The sequence below is a fragment of the Brachyistius frenatus genome, unplaced genomic scaffold (genome assembly GCF_029030835.1).
Source record: "Brachyistius frenatus isolate BFR_SWC_R1_liver_20210118 unplaced genomic scaffold, ASM2903083v1 Contig_182, whole genome shotgun sequence".
In the NCBI taxonomy this organism is placed as follows: domain Eukaryota; kingdom Metazoa; phylum Chordata; class Actinopteri; family Embiotocidae; genus Brachyistius; species Brachyistius frenatus.
Window position 1 is genome coordinate 1 of NW_027210781.1, and position 13,284 is coordinate 13,284.

General features: G+C 42.2%; 1 protein-coding gene across 4 annotated transcripts in view; it reads right to left on the minus strand.

Moving 5' to 3' along the window:
• Positions 1-3,213: 3,213 nt before the first annotated feature.
• The window catches only part of lrfn5a (leucine rich repeat and fibronectin type III domain containing 5a), a 108,689-nt gene continuing 98,618 nt past the window's right edge, over positions 3,214-13,284 (minus strand). For all 4 annotated transcript variants that reach the window (XM_069717845.1, XM_069717846.1, XM_069717843.1 and 1 more), the window contains 2 exons: positions 6,167-6,440; positions 3,214-5,302 (listed from right to left, as the gene is read on the minus strand). In XM_069717845.1, coding sequence (XP_069573946.1) covers positions 4,334-5,302; positions 6,167-6,440 — 1,243 coding nt within the window. In that variant the 3' untranslated portion in view covers positions 3,214-4,333. The remainder of the gene's footprint in view (positions 5,303-6,166; positions 6,441-13,284) is intronic.

A 13,284-nucleotide genomic window follows, 5' to 3' on the forward strand; every position in this document is an offset into this window, starting at 1 on the left:
CTGAATGGGAGGCAACAGCACCAACCACTGCACCATCCATTGCTCTTCCTTAACATGTTTAAAAGTTATATTAGTCATATAAGTCAGACACGCATGCAATTGATTTATCAAAAATGTTGAAGTTCCTAGCCAGTGTTGTCATCTCACAATCAGGAGCTCCTGGGTTCGATATGGGGTCTGGAACTTAGTGTGGAGGATTGCATGTTCTTGCTTGAATGTAATGTTTTACATTATGGACAACATGCATAAGTTAGTCATCCTTATTATGGACAACAAACTTTACTTTCTGGTCATTGGTTTTGCAGGAATAAGGAATTCATGTTGAAAGGTATAGACGGGAATCGAACCCGGTACCTTCCAACTGAGAGACAACAACTCTGACAGCTGCACCACTGTGTTAGCTTCCATAACTTGAACGGAAGTCGTACTTATAGCATGTCGTCAGAAATTTGAAGGAAGTATATCATGCTATAGTATGACTTTTTGATCATATTTCGGACGACATGCTATAGTATGACTTTTTGATCATATTTCGGACGACATGCTATAGTATGACTTTTTGGTCATATTTTGGACGACATGCTATAGTATGACTTTTTGATCATATTTTGGACGACATGCTATAGTATGACTTTTTGATCATATTTTGGACGACATGCTATAGTATGACTTTTTGATCATATTTTGGACGACATGCTATAGTATGACTTTTTGATCATATTTTGGACGACATGCTATAGTATGACTTTTTGATCATATTTTGGACGACATGCTATAGTATGACTTTTTGATCATATTTTGGACGACATGCTATAGTATGACTTTTTGATCATATTTTGGACGACATGCTATAGTATGACTTTTTGATCATATTTTGGACGACATGCTATAGTATGACTTTTTCATCATATTTTGGACGACATGCTATAGTATGACTTTTTGATCATATTTTGGACGACATGCTATAGTATGACTTTTTGATCATATTTTGGACGACATGCTATAGTATGACTTTTTGATCATATTTTGGACGACATGCTATAGTATGACTTTTTGATCATATTTTGGACGACATGCTATAGTATGACTTTTTGATCATATTTTGGACGACATGCTATAGTATGACTTTTTCATCATATTTTGGACGACATGCTATAGTATGACTTTTTGATCATATTTTGGACGACATGCTATAGTATGACTTTTTCATCATATTTTGGACGACATGCTATAGTATGACTTTTTTTTTGAATCATATTTTGAGACGACATCCAAAGCTTCTTACTATTAAGCATTTAGAGCTTAAGAAAGACGTAGGAAGGCCAGTGAAGGATGCGTGAATGAGGAGTCATGGTTTTAAACAGAGCAGGACTTTGGATTTGTGAGCTCCTGTCTATGACTGAACAGAACAGCTGTCCAGCAGAGACTGTGTGCTTTTTACGCAAATTAAACAAGCAGAATTGTGGAAAGGTGTTTTGTTTCCCCTCTCATCTTCTCGTATGGCTCTCCAGCGACTCGGATTCCTGTTTAAACATTCACCCGATGTCTGCTGGCGTCATCAGCTATTGAAATGTAAAACCACAGTGATAGGAGAACTGTACTGGTGGTGGTTGTGGGGGTGGGGTAATATTGGTTTTGAGTTGGCTTCTCACTCTATTTAATTAAACAGTACAAAACATGTCACTTTCATTGGCTTCGTTACGAATAACTTAACCAAAAGTTTTTCCGGCGCAATCCTACCACAGCTAGTAAAACAGAGTAAACACATAAAGTGCTCGTAAAGGTCATTAATGATTCACCATCAGTTCTGTCAATTCAATTTCTTTCATTAAAATCGCATTGTCAGATAATTGGAATGAGAACATCCATTTGCGATTGCCTGTCAGAACTGTTTCATGTCAAACAATCTTCAGTAATTTAATTGCAAACTGAATCAATGTCCTGCGATGATGTTAACTCATAGTGACTTCTCCCATACTGGCTGTGGCCCACAGGTCACCTCGTTACCGTATGTGTTGGTCGATGTTAGCAGATAACAGTTAACATTTTTCCTGATGCCATGCATGTGGATACCACTTTTTAATTGTATTCTTTACATAAAGTTTGCAGTTGGGTATGTGTAGGAGTCCCATCTTGTTATATAACTTTGACCACCGACAACGAGTCACTCAAGCATCCAATCCGCCCTCAAACACCCGGAGAAATCCCACGCAGGCACAGCAATCCGGATAAAGAACTTTTTTATATTGATGCGACACTGGTAACCACAATAACAATGTGCCACAACCAAATTATGCATACTTTTCTAGATTGAAAACAAATGTAGGTTTAAAATGTAGACCTCGAGATATACAGTAGGTTGGACTTTACGATGAATCTTTGGAAAATGTGTACATGAATCAGGAAGTATAATGTTGCCAATGTACTTTATTGTCTTCATATTGTTGTCTTTGGGTGAATGCAATGTGCTTTTGTATATACCCATTACTGCTTTTAGAGTCCTGGATGTACATGCATACATACATACATACCCACAACAGCATGTTTCCTTTGAGTGGAGTACCATCTCTTGTGTTATGGCAAGTGCCTGTTACTGTAGGAGAGTGTAGTCTAAGAGAGCGCTGAAGTCCTGCCTCCCTCTCGGTAAAGCTTTTTTTTTTTCTTTTTTTAAATTGGTGTTTTGGAAAAGCTGAAACACGTTCCTGGGCTTTTCACTCTATTTTCTCTGCTAAACTGTTACATATTTAGCAAATTGAAAACAATTATTAATTTTGTAAGCACTCAACAACAACATATCCCTTGAGTCTTAGTCATTGGCATACTGACAAATCCTCACTGGAAGCAGTATTTTTTGAGTTGCTGCAGTCTAATAAATGCATTCGGGGAAAAGTGGGAGGTTGGGAAATGAGATTCTGTGCTTTAAATAAACGGCCAAGCACTGTGTGTGTGTAACAAGGCCGAGGGTTTTCGGCTGAACACTGATGTATCAAATTCTAAATAGCAGCTTAATAAACATGGGTGGCACCGTGGTGCAGTGATTAGCATTGTCGCCTCAACGAAAAGGTTGGGCCTGACCCTTGGGTGTGAATGCGAGTCATTGTTTCCGTCTGTCTCTATGTGTTGTCCCTGTAATAGAATGGCGACCTGTCCGGGTCCTTCCCCCAAAGTGCCGGGATAGACTTCAGCCCCCTGCCCAGGTGTCGTGTATGCCTACAAAACACACCTATCACATTTGCAGTTTCATTTTATCCCTTTTTATTTTACACAACATAACAACACAGTACATGTTGTCTTTTTCTGTACAGAAGCTGTCTGGGAGCTCGTGACCAACACAGGCTTGAAGTATACCAATGTCAGTGAAAAGCTCGCAAGGTTCTCAAGTCCTCTTTTGTTGATTTTTTTTTTTTCATTCTTCCCTTTAAAAAATATCAATTTCATAAGAGGTCCGTTAAAGTCTTCATCTGTTTGTTACTTTTTTTTGTCTCTATATGTCAAGAAAAGGTCTGTATTCCGCAGTTGGTAAGAAAGGCTATGTGTGAAATCTCTCTTCCTTTGTTCGTCCCCTCCATCCCAATTCCTTGTTCGTGGAGCCGTGGTGGAGTCCTAAATCCGGTTATAGTATCTGTTAGGGAGGGTCTGTTAGTGCAAAAGAAGGCACCGACTGCTATTCTCTTGCCATAGTATGGACGCGCACTCTGTGTGAGTGTGTGAACGTTAAGAATGGTGAGCTTTTGTTGTTCTTGTAAAGTTTTTTTTTTTTCTTCCTCTTTTTGTGTGTTAATTCCCTTTTGTGGTATTTTCAGATAAGGTGAGTGTGAGTTGGGAAATGACGTGGCGAGCCCATTGTCTTGTTTTCTTTTGTGCTATAAAGTGGAACCAACGAGACAACTCGAGGACGCTACGAGACAAGGCAAGTTATCCACTCGCTGAAAGACCAATTGCAAAAACGGATACGGTCGAAGTGAAAAAACAAAACTGTAAACTGAATACAAAGAACTGTGGAGACAAGTTGAAAAGAATGATAAAAAAAACAGGCTGAAAAAAAAGTCCACTCGCACTCTCATCCCGAAGCACTCGGTCATCCTGTCACACATCTATAAACAGAACTCAACTTTAAGACGCACATTCTAAACAGTAACAACACACACACACACACACACGTTGTTTCATGTCTCCAGCAGGCTTTTACCTTCATTCACACACCTAAAAACAAATTCAAACTAGCACTCACACTGCAGACGTACACCCACACCAAGAATAAACAATGATGGATAAACCAACGTTTTTTTTTTTTTTTTTTTTTTTTTTTTTATGGTCGCTGCCTTGTTCCAGTTCAAACTGTGCTTTCTAGGATCCAGTCAGATTCACACCTCCCTTTGTCCGAGTCTCCATCCCCGTCTTTAGGGAGCAGCATCCCGCTCATTGATTGGCTCCTTTTGTTCCGCATTACACGCCCTAATTTGGGCGCTCCTGCGCCTCCTCCTCCCTGGTGGGACGAGAGTGTCTTTGAGCCTCCTTCGCTGAGCGAGTACCTCCTCCTCGCCCTGCTCCTCCCTCCCTCCTCCACGGGTAGAGTCTTGTACTTACCGGAGGCAGTGGATGAGGAGGAGGTGCGAGGAGCCCGCCGCAGGATGGGTGTCTCTCTGAATCGCGTGGACAGGACGGGGCTCGGCATGGCGAGAGGGCTTGAGAACGGGGACGGGGTGAAAGGTGGAGGTGGGGTTTGGTTGAGCGAAGTGGAGTTGTTGCGGTTGGTGTTGAGGTTCTCCAGAGGGATGGGGGAGGAGGGGAGGAGGGTCGAGGAGACGGTGGAGGCCGAGGAGGAGGAAGGGGGGCGGTGGGAGGCGCAGATGTTCTCGGCCGTCACCGGGGTGTTGGAGCAAGCCGAGCCGAGCTTATGTGGAGCGGGCTTCCGCTTCGGCTTGGGAAGGGAACCGGTGGCGGTGGTGGGCGACGCCACGCCGGTTTGAGCTCTCTCCTCGACCACCTTCTCCCGTTCCTCGGCTCCAGCCGTTGGGCTTCTGGCCCCCCAAGTCTGGCTGAGGAGCGATGTCGCCGTGGAGCAGTCAGGCAGGGAAGACTCAGACGACTGAGTCATTGTATCCTTACCCCCACCTCCCCGTCCGGCCGATGCACCGCTCCTTTTCTTTGTGCCTCCTGAGAGGTCGTCTAATCCGATTGATCCGTGTTTAGAGCCGCTGGGAGTCACGGTGCATCCCTGTGACTGCTGCCCATTGGTCTGTGAGTGAACGTTGGTCATCGACATTGAAACGCCTTTGCCACCCTCACCAGGGTTACACACCTGAGGAAAAAGCAAAGGGAGAAAACATCCTTTTTTTCTAAAATGAAATGTTTCCATATATTTCACTTGCAAAAGGGTATTGAGAGCATCTCCACTGCTTTAACCCGTTCCATCCTGATGGTCGCTGTACTGACAGAAGGCAGCATTTGTATCAAAACCAAGTGGCAGCCCTCGAGTTACACATTTTGGCTGTTGCCATGTTGTTGTTTTTTGGAGCCAGAAGTGACCATATTTGGACAAGACTTTGGAGTTTGTACGAAGTGAGGAGGGGATCTGACTGAGAAGATGAGGACACAATGCCCGGCTACCTATAATGGAAACCTGGTTGCACCCCAGGCATGTCAATCAATCAGCCTTTTTGCTCTCCACAGATCTGCACATCTTCATCATCAAGCAAAAGTCCAGCCAACACTGGAATGTTTACCTGCACCTGATCTAAATGGTTAATCAGTAAACACTGATATTATTGAACCTGTTCAAGTCTATCAAATAAAAAGAAATGAAACACAGCAATGCTACAGATATTTTATTCATGCTACGGTAGTGCTAGGTGGCTTCAGCTTTGCAAAAGTAGAAGAGAGTCTGGGAGAGGTGTTGTACTGAATTGCAATAGATCACACAAGTGTACCTAATAAAGAGGCTGATTAACTCAATATAATCAGGGTGGAACAGTGACAGTAAAAGATCAGTCTGTCTATGAATGAAAGCATCAAAAGAATTCAAAAACCACGAGTGTGTCTCTTATTCTGAATTAGTCCAGTGTCTTACGTGACCATGATAATATTTTTAATTGAATGAAAAGCTTTCTCCTCTTCTCTCTCCTCTGAGGCCAGACTGGATCAAGAGACAGAGACAGAGACCCACCTTGTACCGTATCATCAGGATGATGATGAAAACGAGCACCGAGGCCACTATTATCCCTCCGATGATGATGATCATAGTCCCGCCGAGGAACTGAGACTGCATGAAATGACACCTCATGTACTCGGACTCGGTGCTGAACTGCACACAGCCGACCACTCGTGTTGCTGTCAGCGAGGTGATGACATCATCGTAGATGGCCAGCACACACAGGTCGTACTGGGTCCCTGCTGCCAGGTTATTGACCAGGAAGTTCTTGCTCGATGGGGGGATCATTCTGTGACAGGGAGAGGGAAGGAAATCAATCAATGCAAATGTGACGTGCAAACTAAATACGCTGTATGTGGCTTCACAGATTTAATAAGCTTCAAGAAATATTTTTTTCAAACAGTCAATTTGATGTACCTTAAAGGAAAACCTGCGAGTTCAGCCAGTTATAATAATGTTGAACTCATCAAGATAGACACATGCGGACGACATTGTGACAAGAGGCAAGTAACATGAGCAGTCAAATGATCATACATATTGTAAACAAAACAACTATTTCTACTTGCCAACATTTGTGTGTCAGCCCTTTAAATCTGGAAGCTTCTGTCCTATTCCCAGAGCTAACAACAACCAAATTCCCAACAAAGCTGTTCTCATTTACTTTTTAATGCATTGTCAGATGACGGAACAAGTATGAAACAGTGAGTGAAACGCGGCCCATTAGGATGACACTTTAACCAGCCATCATTTCCAAACCATTTCCAAGCTGCTGCTTTGCTAAATTCCAGATTTTATAACTGCAACGTCACCTGATCAAATCACCATCCACATAACTCAAAGATAACTGCTGTGGTCTCATTCTGGCAATATTCACATGTAAAATAATCAATCAGAGAGAACGTTAGAAGCGACAGAATATCTGTCTCAGCGCTCAGTCTGTGGCAACTGCCTGCACAGAGAAGCCGCATTTTGTTATTTAGCCGAATGTATTTGCTTTCTGCAGCAGCAGTTGAAAACATTTAAAAATGATGAACTCTGCAATTTGTGCAGCATCTCTTTTATAATGCAGTTTGATCTGCTGGAGACATGTTAGTTGTAGTACCATGGTTCGTCCCTGGGACAAATGATTAGCAGGGCTGAGCGGCCACCTCGCAGGAACCTCGCAGGCTGAAATATCAAGCCAAGTGCTAAAAGCTGCAGTTCCTCAAATGGCCACTTGAGACATGCTCCAAAAGGGAGTGAATCCCCAACAACTACCCAATTTTCCTGTTCGTGACAACTGTACAGGAGGTCCATTTTTGTATGAATCACCTGTTTAAATTTGTTTTAAATGAATGAATGTCTGTTTTGAGTGGCGCCATGACAGTTTGCAAGCTGCCATCAGGTTTCAGCAACCACCCTCAGATCCACCCTCAGATCCACCCTCAGATCCACCCTCAGATCCACCCTCAGATCCAACCTCAGATCCACCCTCAGATCCACCCTCAGATCCACCCTCAGATCCACCCTCAGATCCACCCTCAGATCCAACCTCAGATCCACCCTCAGATCCAACCTCAGATCCACCCTCAGATCCACCCTCAGATCCACCCTCAGATCCACCCTCAGATCCAACCTCAGATCCAACCTCAGATCCACCCTCAGATCCAACCTCAGATCCACCCTCAGATCCAACCTCAGATCCACCCTCAGATCCACCCTCAGATCCACCCTCAGATCCACCCTCAGATCCACCCTCAGATCCACCCTCAGATCCACCCTCAGATCCACCCTCAGATCCAACCTCAGATCCACCCTCAGATCCACCCTCAGATCCACCCTCAGATCCACCCTCAGATCCACCCTCAGATCCACCCTCAGATCCACCCTCAGATCCACCCTCAGATCCACCCTCAGATCCACCCTCAGATCCACCCGTGCACAAACTCTGTCTTTCCTGCCGAGTCACCACTCCCCTCTCACTGGTAGAAATGTTCGCAAAATTTCTCGATCTGATGGAATGATGACTGGCCTGACAATGGACTCCAGCATGTGATGACAACAAATATATTCAGAATGCTTTCTGTACAATTGAAACACTAAATATAGCTGCTGCTTTGTTTCTGAAAGCCTGTAACACGGTTCTCCAGAGGAAAGAAAACACTACGATATATTGTAAAAAGTAGAAAAGGAATTTAGAAGCAACACAAAAAGTACTCGGCAGGGAAGGAGGAATGGAAATGATATAGAATCACCTCACTGAGCCCTAATGTGTAAAGCTGGATGCTGAAGCCTCAAAACGCACTCCAATTAAATTATTTATTATTGTATGGATGTTTCCAGCAGATGCCCTTTTATCAGTGTGCAACTGTGTTCCAACCAAGTACAAGTTCCCTTTACATCTCACATCCTTCCACCTCAGGTTGCACAATAAGACATAAAAAAGAAAAGAGGAAAACAATTTGAAAATTCTTTTGGACGAACCCAATGGTACTTTGCCACTTGGAGTACAAGTTGGTTATTCTTCTCTGGACACTTGTCACATTGACTGGAGGTTTTGCACGTTTGTCCTTCAGTTTCCCTAAAAAGGCTTGTCAGCTTTCCTTGATTTCCTCATTAAAATGCTAATGAAATTCCTCATTAAAAGCAAAGAGGGTATCCAGTTCACAGCTCGTGGTCCTGCGTGCACTGACAGGAGCAGAGAGCTACTATTGCCCAGGTTAAAGCATCTGGTTTAGAGTGTGAGTTAAGCGAAGGTTAGGAGACATGTTAAGGTTTAATGGTTACTATTAAGAGCTCGGGGATCAATGTAGCAGTAGGTCATTAATGTGCCCTCAGTGGAATAACAGCACAAGGCAGTAGGAGAGAGAGAGAGAGAGTGTGTGTGTGTGTGTGTGTGTGTGTGTGTGTGTGTGTGTGTGTGTGTGTGTGTGTGTGTGTGTGTGTGTGTGTGTGTGTGTGTGTGTGTGTGTGTGTGTGTGTGTGTGTGTGTGTGTGTGTGTGTTTTCATCGCTATACCCCATGAACTTTGGACCATCACACACACACACACACACACACACACACACACACACACACACACACACACACACACACACACACACACACACACACACTGAAAATGCCATTGTCTCTATGTTGGGTGGGACACATAAAGTGACATTGAAGAGTGAAGGTTAATGATGGGAGCAAATGTCACTGGCACCTACAAGCTCAGATACTAGCAGCTACATTTGTACCCGCATGTACACACAGACAGAGATGAATTCCTCTATTATTGCTGAGGCCACAGGCTTCATCTGTGTGTATGAATGCTACTCTCCTCTCACCCCAACATTCTGTCGGAGGTTTCTTCCTGTTAAGAGGGAGTTTTTCCTTCCTTCTGTTGGAGGTTTTTCTCCCTTAAAGAGGAGGTTTTTTTTTCCCCTCCTATCTTATGTGGGAATTGTGGAATTGTTGGGTTTCTCTGTATAATATTGTAAAGTTCTGCTTTAAGGACTTCAGTGTGTTAAGTGCCATGAAATAACCTATGTTGTGATTTGGCACAATATAAATAAAATTGAATTGAATTGAATTGAATGAATGTGTGTTTGTGTGGCTGCGTGACACACTAGCCAGCAATGCATTAATATTTTTGTGCAAAAAAAAACAAACCAAAAAAAAGGGTTTGATTTCTAACTTTGCGTGGCCTGCACATTCTGGGTTCATGTTTTTCCTTGCAGGCTTAAACACTGTCAGAGACTACTGTTTACTGACTCATTAATACTATACATCTCCGGGTTATGCATATGTATGTGTTAACGGAGAAAGAGAGAGTAAACGGTTATGCATTTTCAGTGGATGGAAACATTTCTTGACAGTAAATGCATGCATCCTTTAATTCTTTGAATATTTAGACATGAAAGCCACTACCAGTACAGTGTAATGCCGAAGAGTACACACTGCCTTCAGACAGAGAGCAATACACAAACAGTAACATTGAGAAAAAGACTTTGTATTTTGTCGCTCTAAGCCAAACGGTGTAACATAAAAGTTATAAAACCTTCATTGAATGCCTTTAAAGCTAATGATTAATCATTGTTGCAGATCTTACATAAAATTGAAAGAAAATGCAAAATCTTTAGAACCTGTAATTCATTTTAAACTTCAACTCTTTTGTCCAATATATCTAATGAGTTAGGTTAATACAAAAAAAAAGATTTAAGAATTTATATATATCTGATTTAAAATGACTTTCCCACACCAATTCACAGGAATGTCACCAGATTCAGAGGCTACAGTAACAGCACTTACTGCTACCCTGCTAAGCTTTTAGCAGGACTACTTAATCTTGTACTTTGTCTAACATTTAGATATTTTGTTATTTATGGGGTAGAACAAATTCTTAATGCGTTGGGGCCTAAACATCGTGTTTTCAAATTTCAGGAACCAGGAAAAAGTGGCTACTAGCTTTGGCTAACCTCTGTTTGCCTTTTCCTGGTAAATTCTCATGCCATTTTTTTTTACCCCCAAAGTTCTAATTATTTTATGTCCAGATAAGATTTCCAAAAGTCAGGTTTGGATTATAACTTAATGTTGACTGAATTTGTACTTTTCACTTTGTAGGGCAGCATTCACGGTGCTGAGCTTGTTAAATGATTAGGTTATGTATCCTGAAAACAGGACTCCACCAATTTCACATCGGACTTCACTAAATTAATTTCATGTTTCTTGGACATACAGAGCTGGAGTTGGTGTACAAAGCTAATCAAATGAGACAAGATGAACTCTTGCAGGGGACATTTGGTGATATGATGTGCAAAAGATACAAGGCAATTCATATGTTCTATAAAAACAGTTGGACATCTATGAATAGGCAGTAGCCTAAACCTAGCTTGATGGTTTGTTTGCCGAATTGCCATATATAAATAAAAGCCATTCTCTCTTTTTTTCACCTTTAAAATCCTTTATGTACAAGAAACCATTAGTTGCCTGATGCCACCTCCCACACAGACCAAATCTAAATGTTTTTTTTTTAGCAAAATCCATCCAACTTCTTATGCTCACCGGCCAATGAAACTCATATTGCACAAGTTAGTTTTCATATCAGCATGTGAGCCCAGCTGTCATCATTTATAATTCATACATACAAGGAACAATCAAGATATTGACAATGTGTATGGACCCTGTTTCACTGCATGCTGAGTTCACAAAATAGATTTTCAGAAAAAAATCAATGGGTTCTTCGGGGAGGGGTTAGTGTTTTTTTTGTTGTTTTTTTCTTCTTTTTTGACCGTGTGAGCCGTGAGCATTGTGAACTCATCCAAACTGACTCATTCATTGTGGCTAATTTCTTTGTGTCTGAGCTGGATCTTGCTGCCAGTATTTGAAGCCCTACAGTGGGCAGATGATTGCCTTGGCTGAGACTATTACACTAATCTATCTACTCTGCTCTGCCAAGCCCTCAGCCCAGGGCGCTAGTGCTTTTGTGTGTGTGTGTGTGTGTGTGTGTGTGTGTGTGTGTGTGTGTGTGTGTGTGTGTGTGTGTGTGTGTGTGTGTGTGTGTGTGTGTGTGTGTGCTGGGTTTCATTACACAAGAGAAGATGTCTGCTTGCGTGCTACACTATGAGTATGCATGTGTGTACTAGTCTATATGTCTGCAGTATATATATGTGTGTGTGTGTGTGTGTGTGTGTGTGTGTGTGTGTGTGTGTGTGTGTGTGTGTGTGTGTGTGTGTGTGTGTGTGTGTGTGTGTGTGTGTGTGCGTACATGCGAGTTCCATTATAGTAATCTTCTCCTCCCTCGGCAGCCTCCTGTTCCCAGTGGCTGTCCCTGCATCAGGCCTTCTGCCAACATTCATCACTGATAGGCCTCTACATGCTGGTTCACCCAAACCCTTTCTGGTGTGCACGGATGTGAGCAGTGCACGTATCTGTGTGTGCGTTAATCAACTCTAGGTTTTCTCACCCCGGCCCTGGACAAAGTCAAAGATCTCCATTAGTCGCTCTCAGCTTTTTGTCTCAAGACAAATTATTTCGTCCATGCACAGAACAGTGAACTATGATACCAGATTGTTCTATTTCAGGCCATTTCACTTGATTAAATATTGGACAAAGCCTACAGGCCACAAACACGCATTACTCCAGGAGGGGAAAAAAAGCATTCATGGCAGTGATTTAACACACAGGACCAGGGCCTCCAGGTCGAACTGGAGCTGTGCGATAAAGGGCTAGGGTTTCTAATAACTCGGCTCCAGTTCCTCCCCGAAGCAGCACATCCCAGTTAGACCATGTGTGACACACTGGGTGAACAACTCCCAGTGTTTTTAAATGATATTCACTGCTCTGGGCTAGCTCATTAGTAGTTATATGTAGCTGTAGGGGAAAAACAAATATTTAGCATTTTACATGGGGAGAGGAAGTTGTCCAATTTTGAACTATGCCTGGTGATCTGAATTTAATTGTCATGTATTTGGTTAAATGTGTCACTTAAAGCGTGCATATTTTTTTGGATGGCTCAAAAAAGCAGATATTTTGGAAAATATTATTTTTTTGCTTTCTTGCTGGGAGTTAGAAGTTACAATTAATACCACTCATAGATCTCATAAAGACCAGAAAAAGGGAAAACAGCTAGTTTCAGCCCAATATTAAGGTGACAACATTTGTCTCCGAATGTGATGTGAGTTTGGTGAGGAGGTAACATTGCCATTGAGGAGCTAAAGCCTGGGCTTTTGACTTGCAGGCAGTGTTTTATACATGTAAATGCGTCTTGTTTTGGAGCTTTGACCGTGTATAACATAGACTTCTGACATACAATTGCAAAAAGCACGTTGACCTTCTCTTTTAATCCACACCAAAATAAAAGTGTAAGACTATTTCTTAGTTAGGTTTATGTACAGATTAAACAAACAAAATATACGGCGTTATTCAAAGAGCTATTAAAGGTACTGCTGGGAGGATTGTGTTACCTTCAGACAATGTTCCCTCCCTGTTTCTAGTCTTTGTCAAGCTAAGCTTAATGCCTGTTGCTTCATATTTTCCATTCAGACATGACAGTGATATCAGTCTTGTCATCTGACTCTTGACAACCAAGCAAAAACTAATTCCCAAGATGTTAAACTATTCTTCTTAAGAGTGAAGTTAAATTATAGCCACATTTGAATTTTTTTATTTTT